Here is a 21933-nt window from a genome sequence, read left to right as displayed (position 1 = left end):
ACATTATTGGGAATTTATTACATTTTCAGAATGATCATTTGTAGTAGATTACTACATTATTGGGAATTTATTACATTTTCAGAAAGAATTTGTAGTAGATTACTACATTATTGGGAATTTATTACATTTTCAGAAAGATAATTTGTAGTAGATTACTACATTATTGGGAATTTATTACATTTTTAGAATTATCATTTTTAATAGCGTACTACACCAGGGAATTTATTATATTTTCAGGTTGATTGCAAGATTATATTGCTGGGCTTCATTACAGTTTACAGACTGAGCTAAGTGCAAAACTTTGTTACATTGGGACATGTAAATACTAAAAGGCTGCTCCATCTTTGATCCTTTTGCGCTATGTCATTATCATAAACAGACATTATCCAAGAGCTGCAGCGGTAAGGCATTCTTGTTCTCTGAAGAGAAATAATGAAGTCTGCAGTGTGAAACTACTAGGTGGGTAACACATGTCTCCTCCAATACCTATAAAGCCAGCTACCATCTTTTTTTGATCTGCCTGTTGATACGCAATGCGATCATTGCTGGGCAGCAGACACGCTCAGAGGAAAGCTAACCGAACAGCTAACAGTCTTTTCACGAGTGATGAGGGGAGAGAGCGCCATCTACCCACATGGAGAAAGCACTCTTTTGGACTCCAGCCGCTCATGGCAAAGCGGCCATAGTGGTAGTGCAGTATACTGCTGAGCCACTGGGAGCGCTGGGTTTTAGTACATTTTCACTGAGGACAGCGAGAAGGATCTGCACGGATCCACCTCCCCTCGGAGGAACAACCCCACAAAGACACGCCCGTCAATATCCCTGCATGCACAGGGAGCAGATCAATCCGCTGGTATTGACATGAGCATTAGCAGAGAATGAGAGACAGAAAACTGACAGCAGGCTTTGCAGACATTACCAACACGGCCAGAAACAAAACCCCTACAGTGGCCGAAACCCCCCAGAGGATTCAGCGGATCAGATTCCAGCTTCTGAATCCAACTGGCCATGTCTAGTCCAGCCCCCAACGCTGATGCCATGATGACCACCTCTTTCCCATCAGCAGGAGGCAGCACTTACCGACAGGTCATCTCCACGCAGAAGGTTCCCTGAGAGGTCCAGGTGGCTGAGGGTGCTGGGGATGGACTGGTTGGCACTCAGTGACTGGGCAAGGCTGTTCACCCCTTTGAAACACAGAAAGAGAGGACAGTGTTTTAGGAAAAGCTGGCCTTCCCCCTGCATCGCACTGGCCTTCCCCCTGCACCTCACTCCGGCTTAATTATAAGCACCAACATACAGTGTATTACACACAAGACCATCCACATTAATGTGAGAATTCTGATAGAGGTCTAAGCCGTGCCCCATTCCACCCCGATCTCCACAGCACGACGCCTGTCAGCCGGGACAGGAGCACAGGGGTCATCAGCTGTCAAGTACAGCAGTGCAGCAGGACAGTGAGCCTTTTTGCACTGTTTGCTTTTTGCCAGGACGTGAACTCCGAGAACCAGCAAACCAAGCAACTGCAAGGAACCATCGCTGAACATCAAGCTGAGAAATGTGTGCAGTGCTCATTTGTATAGTCCAGAGTTCTTTAACATCATTCCCAGGAGGCTGGTGTCAAACACCATGAGCTAAACCAGGTGTGTTTGCACAGGGAAATCACCAAACCGTGCCAGATACAGACCTTCCAGGACTGGAACTGAGGGGCCCTGGCTAACGAAAATGTCGGACTGCACCTACGAAGGTGTAGGTATCAGCACCGACTCTTGATCTGGCTGGTTTTCAGCCAATTGGTTTCTATAGACTGTAGCCCATTCACACTAACTGGGGTCTAGATACCCTACAAGTAAACTAACAGGCTGTGTAGAAAGACTGCAGAGATGTAAAAGCATCCAGGAGTAACTGTTAGCACGCTATGACACCTCAAACAACTCATATGAAGGGACATGCTGATGGACAAATCGAGCCCAACAAAATTGCCAAGAATGCTGAGAAGCTCTGGCCCAACACTACACACTCAGATCCCAGAGAACAGCTAGCAAGCTAATTAGGGACCACTACAACCTGCAGTGTAATTAGCCAGCTAGGTTAAGCTTTTAATGCAAATGGCAGGTTCACACTACATGACTATTAGATTGTTGAACTCTTCTTTTAGTGGCTGTGGTTGGCACACTGCACAAGTGATCATGAGTGACACGGGGCTTTCACCAGGAGGAACCCGTGACGAGTCTGCACGAACACCAATCTGTCTCCGACCTGAAGCTATGGTCGGCGATCTACAAAAACAGTGGGTGACTCAATAATCGGGGCTAAGATTTTGACATGATTTTGAAACTGAATGGCTCTTCGAGTAATGCCAGAGAAGAACCACTGGTCATAGAGATGTGCGAGTGTGCAGAACCTTTAAAAGACCCCAAAAACTTGATGTAAAAGGTTCTATATTTACAAAAATGGTTCTTAATGAAAGCAAAAGTGGTTCTTCTACAGCATCGCTCAAAGAACCTTTTGTAGAGTGTACTATATTAAGCTATGGAGTAGCAGCTCAGACAGAAAGACCGCCTGTACCAATATGACCACTCTGACCATTCAGATAAATACCTACCTACTGCTGCACCCAAATGCTCTTTCTTAGAAAGCATCAAATCAATCCACTAAAACAAACTGTCAGTTCAAACCGAGGGCCATAAGGTACATGATGAACATTATTTAGGGGCCCTTTGTGGCTCACTGCCACGGACCGGTCCCAGGACCATAAGTTGAGGAACGTACCCAAGACTGTAAGTCTTACAGTAGGTACAGGGACAGCTGTTTCCACGGGCCACTAACGGATAAATAGCCAACCATTAAACGATCAGTTGAAAGACAGCAGAACAACAGTCATTTATTAGCAGCAATCCGCTGCGATCCATAAATGAAAGGAGCTACACAGAACAAGTCAATTCAATAGTCCAAAAAAAAAAAAGTAAATGGACACTGACAGATACACTGAGGACGCTTAATATATTAAAAAACAGTCATATATACAGACCCTACTACAGTCTTTTTGGCTAGCTAACTGCACACCATGCCGATAGGGCCCAGCAATACTATCCAGTAAGACTTGGGAATAACAGTTTTTGTTACCATGTTAAAAGCTAGACTAGACTAGACAGCTCCAACAGGCCTACAGCAGAGTTTAGCATTTTCTTTCTACGAGCCCACCAAGTAAAATCAGTGTTAATCTGAGGCAAAATAACAGGGTTGTAAACAGGCATCTAAGCATGTTTCACCTAGTAAATCTAGGTGAACATTAGTCACATTATTACTATGTATATAGCATAAATAAAATACTTGATATATGCATCCCATGGCCTGCTGTTTTCACTCTTCAGATCTCATTTTATGGAAATATCTGAACAAATCTAGAACTGAATATTTTTTGGCCCATATTACCATGGGTCCCAGAGGGAAAACAGCAAATTTAAGGCATATTAAATATATTCTTTAGTGGCAACTTTACATTAAGATGTTTACATTAAAGCTACTTATTGTAACAGCCTAACTGTGAGCTGCTACAATTCTCAATATTATTACTCTTAAGTAATATTGTAATACTGGTAGGCTGGACTGTGGGAATTCATCTAATCACTGAACGTCAGCAGCTTATTCCAGAGAGCATAAGAACGCTGCTTATTAGCGGCATATTAGAGGCACAGGGCCAGCCGGTGAGAAGTGCCTCATTTAAACTGCAAGAACCGCCGGGCCAATTTGCACCTGAAAATATCCAGTGTTAACAAGCGGAATAGGAGTTTCTGAGCTCTGTGCAGAGCAAGTACAGGATCACGCTTCAATAGCGCTAAGAAAAACACCAGCTATGTGCATCCCTTTATGCCCTTTGTTTGACTTCAGTTCAGCATCTCATTTACAAAGGACCTAGAGCAAGGCAACTGGGTTTAATTATTACTGCTCAGTCATACTGGGTTAAGAGCTTAAGGGGTTAAGCTCCAGGGGCTCTGCTAAGTACTTATTTTATTAAATTTAACTCTTTAAATTTGATATTTGATTTTTTTATTGAAGTTCTGTGACAAATTCCAGTGTTCTGTTTTTTATTTTTCCATTTATTAAAAAAAGAATTCAACAAATTATATTTTTGAAAATGTATGCGGGTTTAAAATCAGTTTTTACTTAAAGCAACTGAATAAATTATTATTTTTAAAAAATCCAATGAGTTATACCATCAAAAAGTGTATGTAAATGAGTTTTGTTCTGATTGGACGCCCTGCACTGTGCTTCATTCAAAACAACCCTAAACACTCATAAATGGCTGTAAACTGAAGAACAGGATATTTCCTGAGGATTTTTGTGACATAAACAACAACAAATCCAACATAAAAACAATGCACTAGACAGAAGGTTGTGACTGACATTGTAAAGGTGAGATGATTACCTTTGGGTGACAATGAGGTTCTGGAGAAGTTGAGGTGTTTGAGGCCTTTGCGGAGTTTGGCAAACTGAGCACCCAAAGAGGCAATTCCTGGAAAACACGTTCAGCAGTTAGACTCCACAGCAGAACAGCAGTGCAACACTTCGGGACTTTGGAAAACTTTTTTAAGGTATTTGTAGGGTTGAGTCCACATTTGGAATATTTCTCCCTTCATATTTGGACTCAACTTCTCTCCAGATGGGACTTTTTTGCAAATCTAATATTCAAGTTGTTTTGCGTAAAAAACAAAACAAAACAAAAACAAATCAGAATAGGCTTGCTGCTTATAATTTATACTGAGAGGGGCTCAGAGCGGTCCAGTTGACTGAAGCTGAAGCTTGCCGATGTGATTCAGTTTGGATTTAGACTCAAAACCTGATGTGGTTTTGAGTTTAAATCTAAGGGGGTTGAGTTCAGACTCAAAACTTGGCAGTGTGGTTCGGGTCAGGTTCAGACGCAAAGCCTGATGTGGTCGGTTCGGGTCCAGGGTCAAAGGTAATGATGACGTTCGGTTCAGGTTCAGAGTCAGTCCTCGGTACCAAGCTAGTTGGAGCTCAGACAGAAAATTTCAGGCTTGATCGAATCTCTAGTCCACATGCATGTTTCGCTCAGTCTCTTTCACTGGAACAGTACTGTAGAGAATATCGCTGCTGTCCACTAAAAAAAATATATATTATTACATAAATCATTCTTGGCCCTTTTTTCTATTCCTCTGTTGTCCCTGGTGTGTGAGAGCAGACGGAAAGCAGACAGGCAGACTGCACTCTTACTAGCCACCCACTTTCCTGACTCATGACTTCCGCGTTTCACACAAGGCCAAACAAAAGCCTTCCGCATGTTTAATTAATAGTCCGGAAAGTAAAGTTCGGCTCTCCGGAGGGATATAAAACATTAAACATCTGGAAGCTTGGCTGAGTAGTCTGAAAGCAGCCTCTCTTTTGGGGGTTACTCGGACTGTACTTGCGATACTGTGTGACAAATGTTTTTTAATCACGAAGCGGCCCGGGCGACTCAGCCGGGCGCCGAGGTCCATGGTGACTGTATGAGGGTTATGGCAGAGCAATAGATTAATCAGCAATGGCCCTCAGTTAGTGTCACCTGAGGGCAGTTGGTTCTGCTTAGAGATCTGTGCTGGACTAGATGGACTAAAACCCTGATCTGTGCTGTTATGAGCTCAGAGACAAAGAACACAAATCCAGAACCTCATCTGAACCTAAAACCTGCATAATACTCATATAATCACACGAGCGAATAATTAATGGTCTAATTTCTATCCAAATTAGACAAAGTCACATCAGCAACAGCTTTCAGTTAAGACTGTGGCCACCGCTTTCTACTAATGTACAGCTCAATTTGTTTATAGCTATTAAGAGCTGTAATTGTAAGGAGTAGTAATTAATTAATTACTAAATCATATATATTTATTATGAATTTAACATGTTTTTAATTAAATTAATGCACACACAATTTAATCTGAATGTAATTATTATATAAGTCTTTCAGACCCTTACGCGTCCCATTTTTCCTGCTTTCAGCTAACTGATGTGCATCATGGTATATATTTTACGTAGGTTGAAAATGGTGAGATCCATTTTTTCTCCAACCTGCTACTCCTGCTTTGTAAATTTGCTGCCTTATGAGCCCTGCCCAGTCCAGCCTGCTGAAGAGAAGTCTATTCAAACTATTCGAACTCCTAAACCCTTCTTCACCCCCCCCCCCTTTATCATTCTCACTCACGTTTTATTTCTCTTCTTAATTCAATATTGTTCTATTGGAGATTTTAACTGTTTTGCTTATAATTGGGCTATCTAGTGTCGACCAGAGGAGGATGGGTTCCCCTTTTGAGTCTGGGTTCCTCTGAAGGTTTCTGCCTCTCAGGGAGTTTCTCCTTGCCACTGTTGCCACTACCTTGCTCAAAAGAGGCTCGGACCCGGATCTCTGTAAAGCTGCTTTGTAAATCTAATCTAAGGTGTCTTTGGCTCCTAATCTATAAAAACTAGCTAAGGGTATTTTCTGTGGAGCACTTTCGTAAGTCTGCTAAATGCCTTACATGTAAATGTATATGTATTCTGTACATTGTGCCAGAATTTTATAATAAATGGACCAATAAAAATCTCCAAAATGACAATACATTTTGTTTTTCCAGCACCTTCATTATTAATCCCCATTTCTGTCATCTGTAATAGGACACATGGGGACTGGAGCACAACCCACACCACACCATGCACTCACCTCGGTCCTCGAGAGGGTTGTTGGCAAGGTTTAAAGAGTGCAGTCCTGAGTTGGGGTTGTGGGCGAGGGCGTTCGCCAGCTTCTGTGCAAAGTCCCTGAAGAACCACAACACAGAAAACATCAAGGCTTGGCTGTGAAACGTGATCCATCAAAAGCTATAGAAGTGTGTCAGTCTCGCGCCTTGAATTCTATAAATGAAGATTTCCTCTTTAACAGCTCATTGGAGAAATGAGCCTTCAACAAATGCTTATGGACTCTCATGCTACTGTCAATGGATCAAGCTAAGAAACTAGGCATCACCGAACCCTCCTTCCTGTATAATGTACAGATCTGCAGTGTGACGTCCTCAACTATGATAACTGGTCACGTGACTTTCTTCCCATCCTGGATTTAAGGAAACTGTTTGATGATGCTGGTTCAGGAGAGATGCTAGAGGAGAAAGTGGATAATACATGTTTAATGGGATGGAAAGAGGTGGTGCGTATTTAAGGAATCAGACGGATGTCCCAGTAATCTCCGTCTAGTCTCCGCTTGTTAACTAAACTGTATGATTCGGATTCCTCTCAGGATGGGCTACAAGGCCTTCCAGTCTTCTCTGTTCTGGGAGTAGGTGTGTGTTTTACACCAACTTCTCCTGGACATAGGGCTTTAATAAGTGTTTGTGACTGGTCATGTGTGTTTATTGCTTCATTAGTGTTGGTATAAAAGCTTTCAGCCTCTAGTCTAAAATCTAGGCTACATGTCAGGCCTTTGACACCTTTGAGGTTGAGTTTTGAAAAGCACTGCGAGGCTGAGAAACGAGAATACAACTGTACAATAACGAAGCTATACTTTTTGAATTGGGCTAACGTCGCAGTAGCAATGCTAGCGCTGTGGTAGCGATGTTGGACGCGGCTAGTGCAGTAGCAATTCTGCTAACGTTAATGTTATAGCTGTACAAGAGCTACAGTGAGCTCTAAGTGGAGATATTGTCATCACAGTCTTTACACTTTACATTTTTTTTAATATATAAAATCAGTTATCCTCAGTTTTGACACTAGCCTAACTCCATGTTGTAGCAATGCTAACATCACGCTAGCCATGCTAACATTGCGCTAGCAATGCTAGGTGAAGCCGGCGACACGGAGCAGTACTGATGCAATGCTAACGCCATGGTAGCAATGCTGGACGAGGCAGACAGCTGATGCAGCAGTGATGCCAACACTGTGGTAGCGATGCAGAGCGAGGTCCGCGGTCACTATGGTAGCCCCAGGTGCAGAAGTAATGCTAACACCACCAGTGGCCGTCACTGGCTCGCACACTCGCTAAGCCAGTAGGCCAGCTGGGGTCCAGCAAAAAATAAAATAAATAAATATATATATAAAGAAGAATCTGGCCATTCTAACTAGTGGTTTGCCTCTTGCTAGGTCACCCCTGTGGTCTGCAGACATTATGGTGTTCATTACGATGATAATTCTTCTGTTACTAGCTGTGGAGGCCTTCCTTGGCCTACCAGTCCCTTCATACTTTCTAAGCTCACCAGGTTTCTCCTTCTTCTTAATAATGTTCCAAACAACTGATTTTGCCATGCCTAAGGTTTGGCCTGATGTCAACAGCAAAAGCAGGCTCCAAAAGCTGACAGGAAAGGACTAGATGCTGAAAGCTGTCCTATACCTGCACTAATAAAGCAATTTAGCGCACTGATTAATCAAACACATGTGAACCCAAATACTTTGGTGCCTTGAAATGGAAAGAAGTGTAAATAAATGCAGTAAATTATTATTATTATTTATTTTTTATATACACATTGATTTATTTTATGCAGATATACATAACTATTCCACAAATACAGCTGCTGAGCTGAAGTGGTTAAAGGCAGGTGCTGCAGGCAGATGTCATGTCTGAACAATGAGCCATACACCTGCGCTACAGTATACATTTTAGCAGATCCACAGACTGCAGTGTCAGATTTCAGCCATCAGACTAAACAGTTTCAGGCCTCAGGAAAAACACAGGAGTAAAAGCGTGTAATCTTGTAAGTGAGGGGAAAAAAACAGGCCTCAGGGAAAATGGCTTCAGAGAAGAGGTTAAGCTAAGCTAGGTACTAGATTCTAGAGATGGTACCAGGAACCATCTCAAGAGCATCAGAAGACAATTATTATTATTATTATTATTATTATTAGTAGTAGTAGTAGTAGTAGTAGTAGTGGCAGTCATAGTAGTAGTAGTCGTAGTAGTAGTGATAGTAGTAGTAGTGATAGTAGTAGTAGTAGTAAGAGTAGTAGTAGTAGTAGTAGTGACAGTAGTAGTAGTGATAGTAGTAGTAGTAACAGTGATAGTAGTGATAGTAGTAGTAGTAACAGTAGTGGTAGTAGTAGTGACAGTAGTAGTAGTAGTGACAGTAGCAGTAGTAGTGATAGCAGTAGTAGTGACAGTAGTAGTAGTAGTAGTGACAGTAGTAGTAGTAGTAGTGACAGTAGTAGTAGTAGTAGTAGTAGTGACAGTAGTAGTAGTAGTAGTAGTAGTGACAGTAGTAGTAGTGACAGTAGTAGTAGTAGTAGTGACAGTAGTAGTAGTAGTAATGACAGTAGTAGTAGTAGTAGTAGTAGTGACAGTAGTAGTAGTAGTAGTGACAGTAGTAGTAGTAGTAGCAGTGACAGTAGTAGTAGTAGTAGTAGTGACAGTGACAGTAGTAGTAGTAGTAGTAGTGACAGTGACAGTAGTAGTAATAGTAGTAGTAGTGACAGTAGTAGTAATAGTAGTAGTAGTGACAGTAGTAGTAGTAGTAGTAGTAGTAGTGACAGTAGTAGTAATAGTAGTAGTAGTGACAGTGACAGTAGTAGTAATAGTAGTAGTAGTGACAGTAGTAGTAGTAGTAGTAGTAGTGACAGTAGTAGTAATAGTAGTAGTAGTGACAGTAGTAGTAATAGTAGTAGTAGTGACAGTAGTAGTAGTAGTAGTAGTGACAGTGACAGTAGTAGTAATAGTAGTAGTAGTGACAGTAGTAGTAGTAGTGACAGTAGTAGTAGTAGTAGTAGTGACAGTAGTAGTAGTAGTAGTGACAGTGACAGTAGTAGTAATAGTAGTAGTAGTGACAGTAGTAGTAGTAGTAGTGACAGTGACAGTAGTAGTAATAGTAGTGACAGTGACAGTAGTAGTAATAGTAGTAGTGACAGTAGTAGTAATAGTAGTAGTGACAGTAGTAGTAGTAGTAGTGACAGTAGTAGTAGTAGTGACAGTAGTAGTAATAGTAGTAGTAGTGACAGTAGTAGTAGTAGTAGTAGTAGTGACAGTAGTAGTAGTAGTGACAGTAGTAGTAGTAGTGACAGTAGTAGTAGTAGTAGTGACAGTAGTAGTAGTAGTAGTAGTGACAGTAGTAGTAGTAGTGACAGTAGTAGTAGTAGTAGTGACAGTAGTAGTAGTAGTAGTAGTGACAGTAGTAGTAGTAGTAGTGACAGTAGTAGTAGTAGTAGTAGTGACAGTAGTAGTAGTAGTGACAGTAGTAGTAGTAGTGACAGTAGCAGTAGTATGTCTGTATCTCTGTAACTGTGTGTGTGTGTGTGTGTGTGTGCGTTCTTACGTTTTGAGTCCTGCATTGTCCAGGACCAACTCCTCCAGACGACTAGAGCGGGCCACGACTCTAAGAATCTGATCACACACATCTGCAGGCTTTAGAGAGAGAAACACACACACACACACACACACACACACACACACACAGGGATCAAATGTCAGTACCTGCCAAACATTAAACAAGCATCCATTTCTGAGAACAGTTAGTCTGGCTGATTTGAGTTGACCTCATTTTATCATAGCCACTCTTAACCTTCACAAATGAGCCAAAGCCAATCAGCCAGAACAATAACACCACCTGCCTAATACTGAGTAGCCCCCCCCCCTTCTTGTGCTGACACAACAGACCATCTGACCATGGACTCCACAAGACCTCTGTAGGAGTCCTGTGGTATTTGGTACCACAACGTTTGCAGCAGATGCTTGACATTCTGACATGGGGGCCCTAATATACATTTCCCTAATATATATATGTTATATATATATATATATATATGTATATATTATGTTGTATTACGAGACAGGGGTTACAATATGATGATATATATATATATATATATATATATACACACACACACACACACGAGTCCTGTACTGTAAACCAAAAATGACTGACCGTTCCTTTTTAACACAGTGCAGGTTACTTTCAGTCAGCACATCTCACACACACACACACACACACACATTAGCTGTTCACACCCTTCAAAGCGACACCTCGAATTTCGCCTCTTGGTCGGTTTCGGATCCCCTCCATTCAAGCTGAGCACAAAGAGGCCTTTATGTTGAGGGAACCGGTGCAGGTTTCACAGGAGGGACGGTCTTCTCGGAGACAGCGCGTGATTAAGACCACACCACACCACACATCGGCACTGTCTGTCCCGCTCTCAGAGACGACGCTACATTTGGGCTGAAATAAAATTTTTAACTCGACTGAGAGCTGACCCAGTTCCGCCGGCCGCCCCCAGACAACACAGGACCTTCTGAAGCCGCGGGGCGAAAGAATTACTGCTCACACTCGTCCAAACGGCCGAGCAGCAGAGGCGTGCTGCTCTTCTGAATAATTCCTGTGGCGTATTTTTTTTTATTATTATTTTAATCGCAGACTACAAGACCTCTGCTTCAAATGAGAGGGGTGAGGGTCCCTGCTGGCTTTGAAGAGGCAAACAGAGACAGAGGAGGAGAGAGAGAGAGAGAGAGAGCGAGAGAGCGAGAGAGAGAGAGAGAGAGAGAGAGAGAGAGAGAGAGAGTGTATCTGGGAGAGAGACTGGGATGGGTGTGTGGGTTGTATGGGTCACAAGATTGCTAGTGTTGGCAAGTTGTGCTGAATGTAAGAGTGGGCCCATGGCAGAGCTGCACCACAGGGCCCACTGTGAGAGTAGCTTTCGAGCGACTGCAAAAACCTGTTACCACATGACCTCTGCTGACCAGAAATTATTCAAGCGGTAGGATATTCTCAGGGCAGCAGCGGCACTGACATGGTAGTGTGTGTGTGTGTGTGTGTGTATGTATGTATGTGCGTGTGTGTGTTTGTGGTGCAGGTGAGAGTGTATAGAGCACAGCAGGGTGGTCAATTGCGTCACTGCACGTCAGTCGTGTCTCTCCACCAGCCAAAAATATCCTGGCAAGAGCAGCTCTGTGGTCAGAAACTAGCCACTGATTAAAGGCTAGAGGATGACTAGTAGTCAGCAGTGGGTGGGGCCAAAAAAATCAAGAGTATCAAAATAGTTTATTCTGCTTTAGTCGGAGTAACTGCCTCTACTTTACAGGGAGCATTGCTGTGAGGATTTGATAGCACTCAGTAACAAGAAAGTTAGTGAGGTCAGAATGTTGGACGGTCACCACCTCACCTGATCTCCAACTCCCCAGCTCATCACCTCAGCACCAACCACCAGAGAACACCAGTTCCACTGCTCCACAGCTCAATGCTGGGGGTGCTCTACACCCCTCTAGCCCACACTTGGCAATAGGTTCATGTTTCTCTCTGCTCCAGAGAGTCCTATTCTATTGGCAATACTTTTCTACAGGGACTGAAACATATGCAAAATGTGACCTCAGTTACCTCACTAACAATCTGTCTCCTAATGTAATTAGCCAGGATTACACTGTTAACAAGACAAGAATCTTCAGGAACTTTGGGAGGTTCTTCAACTTGAAACTGTGGAGGAACCTATTAAAGTGCATTAAGAAACCTCCAGCAAAAGGTTCTTAGAGGAAGCCATTCTTATAGATGAGCTAAAGTTTAGACCTCAGTTCAAATGGGTTCTTGGAGGAACTAGATTTTATAATGAGGAATCCCAACAGTTCTTCCAGGCATGTCCAAGAGCATTCCTAGAGAGTTCTTGGAGCATGCTAGAGGTTCATGGAACTACTCCACACACCAGACCCAACACCGTGATCTATACGGACACGGTTGTCGTGTTCAACAGCACTCTGATAGACCTTCCCGGCCATTCCACCCACTACTAGACGAATTAGCACAAACAGTACATGTGTAGAGCTGCAACCAGGCTAGGCTAAGCTACGCTAGGCTACGTATGAATGTGCGGGTGAAAGATTAGCCAATAGTATTGCTGCAGTCTCTATTCGCTCCCTCTTCTTCTGACTCTAAAATAAACCCAAAACACCCTCCCAGGCAACTTCCACCATGAAAAACAAGCCACCAAGCCACCTCTCTGACATCACATACTGCGAGGAATCCAGAGAAGCAGAGTGGAGGGTGGTGGCTGGTATATGAGGATCGCTGGCAATTCCCTGGCTTGTATTTAATCTCTTACAGCGTTCTAATTTCCTGATTCAGCTCACACACACTCACCAGATAAAGCAATTAGCGGCTTCATTTTGGAGCACTCACTCTGTCTCTCGCTCTCTCTTTACTTCTGTACTCCCCCTTTCTATCTGCACTCATCTCTCTCCCCTCCTCCTCCACTGGTCCCTCAGCCGCCTGCAACGGTTGCAAAATTCAGGTACAACATTTGAGATGGATGCAGGATGCTAACTGGTGTCCATGAGCTTGCATTACCTGATTGCTACATTAGCCTCCAGGGCAAAACTGAAGAAAGAAACAAGGCACCAAACACACTGAACAGATTACATTTGGGGTAAAGGATAAATAAAGGATAGGTCGATTTTTTCAGTGCTGGTTTTTATCGGTAAAATAAATAAATAAATAAATAAATAAATAAATAAATAAGACTCCATCCACCTATAGCAGACGCTCATTTTTCATCTCCATCCCGTCCCCATCCCCAGAGGCATTAGACCTTCAGTTATTGTCCCGAGTGTGAGGTTTTGGCATAAAGCCATTAAGCGTTACTATGGAGACGGAGTGCCCCACAGACAAAGGAAACCAGTCCCATTATAGTAGAGGTAGATCTGTCCCAATGATGCTTACAAAAGCCACATAAGGACACCATAGCAAAAACATTGCATCTCCATTGGTTTTTTTTGCCGTTTTTGATTTTTTCCATAATTTGATGAATGTCACCAACTGAAACGCTCCAAAATGACTTTAAATGATAAAATCTTTGATATCGGTTTTACCTGGATAGTCCACTGTAGATGCCTCATAGATGCTCACCTGACATTCAACTAACATCTGACTGAATATGACTGAAAATGTCTCGCTAATGTCTCTTCTTGGATGGCGGCTCACCACCTCAAACTCAACCCCAGCAAGACAGAGCTGCTGTGCATCCCGGGAACTGCTGGACTTCACCATGATCTTGCCATCTCTCTATCTACAGAAGCAGGAAGCCTTGGTGTAGTCATGGATGATCAGGATAAGTGCTGAGTCTGCCGAATGCCGTAAATGTATGTATTAAATGCAGATGAATGTAAATGATTGTCTATTGAATGTAACCCACAGCTACAGATAACCTTAACCCTTACCTTTACCATACCCTTTTTAGGGTTAGAAGGTTTAGGATTTAGGCTTGATTTTATGGTTAAGGTTAGGGTTAAGTGTAAGCTTACCTTTAATAGACAGACAGTTCTTTATATCCTACTAAGAGTTTCCATCACATTTAATACATATTCAGCTGAACGTCAGCATCTACAAGGTGCTCGCCTGTAATGGACTAACCAGGAGTTACCAAATCTGTTCACATTGACTTCCATTGAAAGTGCATATGTTTTTTTCCTTCTTCTGAAAGGTTGACATTTTGGAGATACAAAGTTTATGCGTGACAATAATGGTATAATAATAATAGGAGGACAGAAACAACTGGAATCCAGCAGCTGCAAATTTAGCAGCATTCCAAGTTTGATTAAAAAGGAAAGCAAGACCCCCCCACCCCCCAAGACCGTTCACGCCACTTATCTGCTCTCAGATATGAGGCTTTACCCTCTAAACAGGTGCTTCACCATTCAGTTCAACTAAAGAGAGCGATGTCCATGCATACCCTCTATACTACCATTAAAAAACCTGGACACAGCTCACAAAGGGAGAGGATTTCTCTGGTAAAGCCAGTCATTTTCACCTAGCATCACCCATGGAGACCCACAGTACATACCAAGAGCATCTACATGGGTCACATATGGGTTATGGCTATACTGGACTTTTTTTTTAATGAAGAGATCACAGTGTTTGAGCCTTACAGGAGGTCACTTCTATGCAACTCCCATTATTTGACTATGCTGAGGAAGATGCCGAGCAGTTTTCCACCAAATAAATGGTGCTCAAGCCACAGAAGGTGTCAGTCTACTACGCTTCAGATGGACACACTGGAACTGAGCTCATTGTTTCAGCAGCAGCGCTGGGCCATGTGATGACAGAGAGGGTGAGCAGATATTGCTGGGGTGGAGAATGGAGGATTTGAAGAAGCTGTCATTGCCCGACACTCCACGTGTCACGCCTGCTGGGTTACTGCTGCAGCTTAACTCACCAGTTTATAATCCTTTGTGGAGAGCTTGGTGAACCACTGGTTGAATTCCAGCACTGCAATTATCGCTACCAAATCCCTGTGAAAAAGACAGACAGACAGACAGACAGACATACAGACAGACACACACAATGAGACACTTCCTTCTCAATGTGAATGGATCACATTTGAGCTGCTTAGAGGCTTTGGTTCAGATACTTTAGCCCTTTATTCAGTTATCAGGCCTTACTGTAGAGTAAGACTCACTATACAGTAACCACTATGAATGATGAAATGTTATGAAGAATTTTGTAGAATACAATCTCTTTACATACGGTTACATACAGCAAGTCAAATTAAGTGAACCCATATTACGGATAATCTGGATTTCTGCATTAATTACTAATTAACTGCCAGACTGTAAATTCCCAATTATAGACAAACCCAATTTAACAAAACTGCTAACATGAGCAACTGTGCCGTTTATGTCCTTTTTTTTTTTATTATTAAGCTCATTGAGTAAACCCCTTATATTGCAGGCTAGAAAAAGTAAGTGAATCTTTGTTAAAGAACAAACTGGCAAAAGGGGATACATTTAAGGAGAGATGATTGGAAGTGTGGGTTTCACAGTTGCTTTCTCTGTGAACGCCTGATTACTGACTTGGGCGAACATGGTAAGACATGGTAATTTTCTCTTATGAAGATATTACTATATGAGCTATAGCCATGACAGTGGCAAACACTGAGATTATCAACAAACATCCACTAGGAGAAGTGTGAGAACTTACAGCACAGAGTAAAATATTAAGGGATTTGTTTGAGGGTTTATTTGCATATCATCAATTCTACAATAGCACTAAACAAACATGATGCTATGCAGCCCTAATAAACTCTATTTAAGGCAGGCAGTGAGACGGAGCTGGGCTACCTGTTCTCAAGATGGCTGAAGTCCTGTAGGTTTAGCTCTCGTGTATCCTGCGTCAGATAGATCGTATCCACGTCCTGAAATCCAGACACAACAGTGCAGAGGAACAATATGACGGTGTGAGCACAACAATAAAAAAAAATTTTGTGAACTCTTCTTTCCACAAATGTACCATACTGTAAAAGTCTTGGCTCTAATAAGTAAATAATAAATAGGAAAAAACATTAATGCAATAAATACTGACTACAGTTTTGTTTTCCAACCACATCTAAAGGAAGCCCAGTACTAGCTGTAATCATAATACCCGGTTTATCTGATCAATACATCATTAAGCTAAATCAGGCGCTGCAGCTGCTGCTGGATTTAAACTGATCTGTGTAACAGTTGGAGACACTGGGGGGAATTCTGGACCCAAACGTGTAACCATTTGCTTAGATGTTTTTTTTAAACCCAATTTCCACCCCCATTATTAGCCACTTCCACTTCCTTCCCACTATCTAGGACGGGTTTCCTAAGAACTGTACTGAGCGTGATGCAGGTAACTTGCCACATCAATTTTAACACTTAAATCCTACTAGAGTGATCTACACCACTAGCTACAGCGCCTTCCACGATTATTGGCATCCCTCGTTAAGATGTGGTCTTAGGCTTCTAATAAATTAATTTTGTTTAATAATAATATAGGCAACAATGCAAAAAAGCCTTTAATTCGAGGGCATTTATTCCATGACAGATAAACGACAGAACTTACAAATTACAATTGCTTTCTAGGAATTGTTAGGGGTGCCAATAATTATGGAGCATTTGATTTTATGAAAAATAATTATTTCTTAGTCAGAGTTTTTTTTATTATTATTATTCACTCAAGGTTACATTGTTCTACAATTGTCACTTAGAGATTATGCCTCTGCAATAAAAATGGAATTTATTTTAAGGCATTTTAACATATCTTAACCAGGAGTGCCAATAGTTTTAGAACATTTCTTTCAGCAATAAAAGAGTTCTCGCCTATTAAAACTCCAGATCACATTAGAACAGATGCAGATAAACGGAAATACAGTAAAATAAATAAAATAAATAAATAAATCATATTAAAAATTATCCTGGACGCCCCCAGCCAGCATGTGGATTTATCAAACCAGGTGTTCGCTGATCACTATAAAAAAACGCTAGACCTCTATAAGGTTAGCTTTGGAGACGTTCTAATGATACCACTACGTTTTGTACTTTTCTAATATTAGTGTTTTACTGAGACTTACTGCTTAGATAAGGAGCTTTTAATGAATGAATAATTCATTGATAATGAATCTTTTAATCTATTAATATATAATGGATATGATACTGTGCAGCTTTTGTAATGTGTGTGTGTGTGTGTGTGTGTTTGTGTGAGAATGTCTGTACTGACCCACTGAACCTCTTCTCGATATGGCAAGCCGAGCCAGTCACTCACACACCTGTACTGCTGAGAAAAGCCCCCTAGAGAAACACAGAGAATTATGACCCATATGAATCATCACGCACTAAACACACACACACACACACACACACAGAGGAAGAGAGTAAAAATAACAATCAGTCACTCTCTTACAGTGTGTCCACACACACACACACACACACACACAGTGTATATTTATTTACCACAGGGTCCAGGTTCTGCTGAGCTTTGACTCTCCCAGGTGCTCTGGAGAGTGGTGATCCTCTCTGGAGGCTCCATGGACAACTTCTTCATCACCTTCCTGTGTAAGGGCGCAAGGGCAAGAGAGTGCACGAGAGAGAGAGAGAGAGAGAGAGAACATACACATATTACACATTAAGCTTTAAACCTCTTTATTAATTCTTTCACATCCTCTCTCGTTCATTAACGTGTCTTACACAGGAGACAGGCCGGGGCAGATCCTCTGCAGGCAGCTGCCGATGTGAGCCACCACCTCGTTCACCTCCTCTACAGACACCAACTTCAGCGAGATCTGACCCCTCTCATACTCCAGCACAAACTGAGAGAGAGAGGAGGGGGGGTAGAGAGAGCTTGACCGAGAGCTGAGCAACAAACGGAGGAGACTAGTTGGAGATGATTCAGTGGAAAATTAGGAATAGATCCGGAAACCACACACACACACACACACACACACACACACACACACACACACACACACACACACACACACACACCATGACTAATGATTGAACTAGGCTAGGAACATTAGCTAGGCACTTATTCTTAGCCTTTGCTTGCTTATCTGAAAGACTTCACCATCCTTTTCAGTGTAAATCTTTAACCCTCATTACCATCTACAGACCTGTGGTCAGGCTTTAATACAGTGCCCACACAGTAGGAAGCAAGTGGCATCCCCGGTAAGTCTGGTGGAGTGCTGCTTTGTGGTGATATTTATACTTTTCAAAGTGCCTTTCCAATTAATTTCCTCTTTTTAACCCTTGAACTGTCACAAAATTGTGTTCCTTGAGCCTCATTTAGAAACTTTTCAGGTTTTTTGTTACTTCGGATGATCCATTCATTAAGCGAATACGCAAGTCAACCAGCCGGTTGACTTGCCAAGTTAAGGTAATTCTAGATATAAAGTAACAAGTATTACAGAATAGTCACTGTAAAACAATACAACTAGAAAACAAGCACATTTAATCAAGTGTAATGTTTCTTAGCTACCTCCCCATCTAGATAGCTGCAGCTGTTCAATGCACAGTGCTCACTGAAGGCTCAGCTATGATGGCGATGGCAGAAATAAAGAGTACTACTAGCTCATATCTGTTTACGTAAAGAGGAAACCGCTTTAAAGATCGGCCAATCTGAAGGTAAATCACATTCAGTGTAGCAAGGAAACTGGTGATCTTATCTTGTGCGGTGTTTATGCTGAGCTACCGTTGGCTAATTCTAATTCTGTTTACCTTGCCCTAACTGGGCAACTCAACCAAGCAGTCACACATGTTTTTTTGTAACATAGAGGTACATTTTATTGTCATGATTACAAAATACAATCATCAGGTGGGTGTAGAACATGACATTTGACCTTTTTTTGTTTAAGTTTGTTAAAATTAAGTAAATTAGCTAGATTTGCTAATGCATTTGGCACAATGCTAATTGGTGAGCTCTAGGCACCCCATGACTAGCTAGCCAGGCTCTCCAGGCTATCCAAATCAAAAGAAGGGCACCTCAGATACTACATTTCAGACGTGGGATTTGAGGGAAAGCTTTTTATTCAGCTTTATATTCAACTTTAATGTCTTTGGTTTGGTCATTTTTATCATTAATGTTTAATTAGTTCTGACCAGAGGAGGATGGGTCGGGTCCCCCTTGTGAGTCTTGGTTCCTCCCAAGGTTTCTTCCTCCAGCTCTGAGGGAGTTTTTCCTTGCCACTGTCGCCGTTGGCTTGCTCACTGGGTCTTTGATCCATCATGTCTTACGTTATTTTCTTCTTTCTTCTTTGGTCTTTTATTAATCACTATTTATGTAAAGCTGCTTTGTGACAGTTGTAAAAGCGCTATACAAATAAATCTGACTTGACTTGACTTTAAATGTTGATTATGAGCTAAAAGAAACCATGTTTAAAACCCGGGTACTGCACCTGACAAACTAGCGGATGCTGGAAAACTGCACATGCTTTTAAACATCAGGTTAAAACAGCAAATGTGGGCTAAAGTCTCCACAGTGAGGGCCAATAATCATTTGGGACATTTGTTGTCCCAGGCACTTCCTTATTAAGCTGATCAAAACAATGGTCAGACTGTCTAGAGGAGGGAGTTCTTTCAAGAATCTTTTAGAATCTAAAGTACAAGATAAGCCCTCATTTATTATAAAATGTGAAAATATCAAACGAGATGTGTGTTTTTTATTTTTATTATTATTATTTTTAACATACCTGTGTGGGTTTGTTGCAGGTGATGCCCTGAATCTCCAAATAACTGAACGTCTGTTCCACCTGAAATAGACATGACACAATGAATAAGTCAGGATATCAGGGCTTTTTTGTTATGGTTTTCAGCCGACACAGCATTCTAATGCAATCAGAAAAAAGCCAAAAAGCGCGCGCACACACACACACACACACACACAATATATATATATATATATATATATATATATATATACACACACACACACAGATCTCCTAGACTATGAGGAATTTGTGGTTCCACGTGGCGTTCCTGTACTATTTCTCCTCTCGTGACTGGTAGAACTATAACGTGTCTGTCTGTGAGAAGACAGTGGGAGTGTGAATTAACCGTCGGTGTGGGTTTAACACATGTGGAGCAGGTTAACATGCTCTGCCAAAGCCCACGAAACTGATGAATACGCTGAACCACTCACACAACTGAGAGACAGAGAGATGAATAACAAAAGGGGGAACTAGTTGTAGATGATTCAGTGGAAAAAACAGAAATAAATACACACACACACACACAAACACACAGAGACATACACACTTTGACTGGGCTAGTAACACTAGCTGAGGTGAAAACAGGCACTTAGCATTTGACTAAGACAAGACTTCACTGTCTTTCTCTGTGTAAGAAGTGTGGTCATCTAAAGATCTGTGGTCAGGCTTTATTAATACAGTACAGTCAGATGATGAGTGACCTCGGTCTTTAACGTCCCACCCCGATTCATTTCCTCTCCTTAATAAGGTTTGCTAGACTGATTCATATACAACTGTCCTGTTAGGCACCTGGACAGCTCCCTCTCTATCTCTCACACATTTATTTACACCTTTTATTAACTCCAGCCTCGGTATGGAGAAGCTGGGGGCGAAATGGCGACTTGGCGATTGTATGCAGTGACCGTCTTGATTCAGGAGTGCACAATAAAGCACTCTGTGAGCCGATTTATTTGAGGGCTTGCTTATATGTTGGCTTGATAATGGCCTGGACATTTTGAAAACTGAAGCTCAGTCAGTTAAGAGGTGGAGAAGCTAAAACTTAAACTAGAAATGCTGTAAACGTTGTGTCCCAGCACTGGTTGGTGTTCGGCTTCCCAGGCCACAACCGGTGGAGAATGCGGGCCTGGTGGCGACTGGGATCGGAGAAAACCTGACCTGGAAAGATGCTGCAGTGTCGCCATAGGTGTAACTTTCCAAAATGTTCATGATATACTCTTCTATTGACATCTGATAAGCTTGGTTCAATGAAAAACTCATATTTTTCACACACTGCAAGGATGGTTACTTGGTTAATCCACTAAGCTCTCTTTTAAAGCTTTTCTTCTGATTCAGGGACTGTTCCAGGTCCTCAATACTGGAGCTATTAGACCTGCTACTCTCAGCAATCCTCTTCAGGCCACTTAATTCAGTCTGGAAGGAGAGGAGGCATTACCACAGGAGCTGCACCTACCCCTGGCCTGGATCTCCACTGCTACTGCATCCTCCCAGAGGACTCAAGCGAGGGGGGGTGAGGATGAGCGCCACTTGTGAGCCTTCAGTCAAGGCCCAGAGCCTGCATCTAGTGTCCGTAAGCATCAACCTACCTTCTGTTTCTTAGCTCTTAATCACCCCCCTCCCCACACACACACCTTTATTTCCACTAGTGTTGTGTAAGCCCCCTGACCCTCTCCTTGTTCTCAGCTGGACAGGCGTGGTGGACGGCATGTCACCAGTTCACACCTATATCTGCCAAGTCATAGTTTCTATTAAAGTGGCCAGTGAGTGTGAGGTAAGGCAAACACAATAGCATTCAACACAGACACTTCATGTTAAACACAAGTCTCTGTGTCAGTGTTGGGCAACCTGCCAATCACCTGAGGCAGCAATACACACTCACACACATGCACGTACAAGCTAACAGATCAGTACACTCCCCCCCCCCCCCACACACACACCCCACCTATATTACCATACCAAAGTGACCTCTGCCTGGAGCATCACTCTCAAAACATGTAGGGAAGGACTCCAGAGAAC

The 21933-nt window shown here is 42.2% G+C and overlaps 1 protein-coding gene across 4 annotated transcripts in view; it reads right to left on the bottom strand.

Annotated features, from left to right (window-relative positions):
- The window catches only part of LOC140556378 (F-actin-uncapping protein LRRC16A-like), a 123116-nt gene that overhangs the window by 59921 nt on the left and 41262 nt on the right, over positions 1 to 21933 (bottom strand). For all 4 annotated transcript variants that reach the window (XM_072680221.1, XM_072680223.1, XM_072680224.1 and 1 more), the window contains exons 4-13: positions 19903 to 19962; positions 17903 to 18024; positions 17669 to 17766; positions 17436 to 17506; positions 16034 to 16107; positions 15130 to 15205; positions 10254 to 10342; positions 6695 to 6789; positions 4427 to 4513; positions 1081 to 1184 (exon numbers count right to left, since the gene is read on the bottom strand). In XM_072680221.1, coding sequence (XP_072536322.1) covers positions 1081 to 1184; positions 4427 to 4513; positions 6695 to 6789; positions 10254 to 10342; positions 15130 to 15205; positions 16034 to 16107; positions 17436 to 17506; positions 17669 to 17766; positions 17903 to 18024; positions 19903 to 19962 — 876 coding nt within the window. The remainder of the gene's footprint in view (positions 1 to 1080; positions 1185 to 4426; positions 4514 to 6694; positions 6790 to 10253; positions 10343 to 15129; positions 15206 to 16033; positions 16108 to 17435; positions 17507 to 17668; positions 17767 to 17902; positions 18025 to 19902; positions 19963 to 21933) is intronic.

This window comes from Salminus brasiliensis, chromosome 5 (genome assembly GCF_030463535.1).
Source record: "Salminus brasiliensis chromosome 5, fSalBra1.hap2, whole genome shotgun sequence".
Taxonomy (NCBI): Eukaryota; Metazoa; Chordata; class Actinopteri; order Characiformes; family Bryconidae; genus Salminus; species Salminus brasiliensis.
Note: the sequence above shows the minus strand (reverse complement) of the source record. Positions and strands in the feature narration are given on the sequence as shown.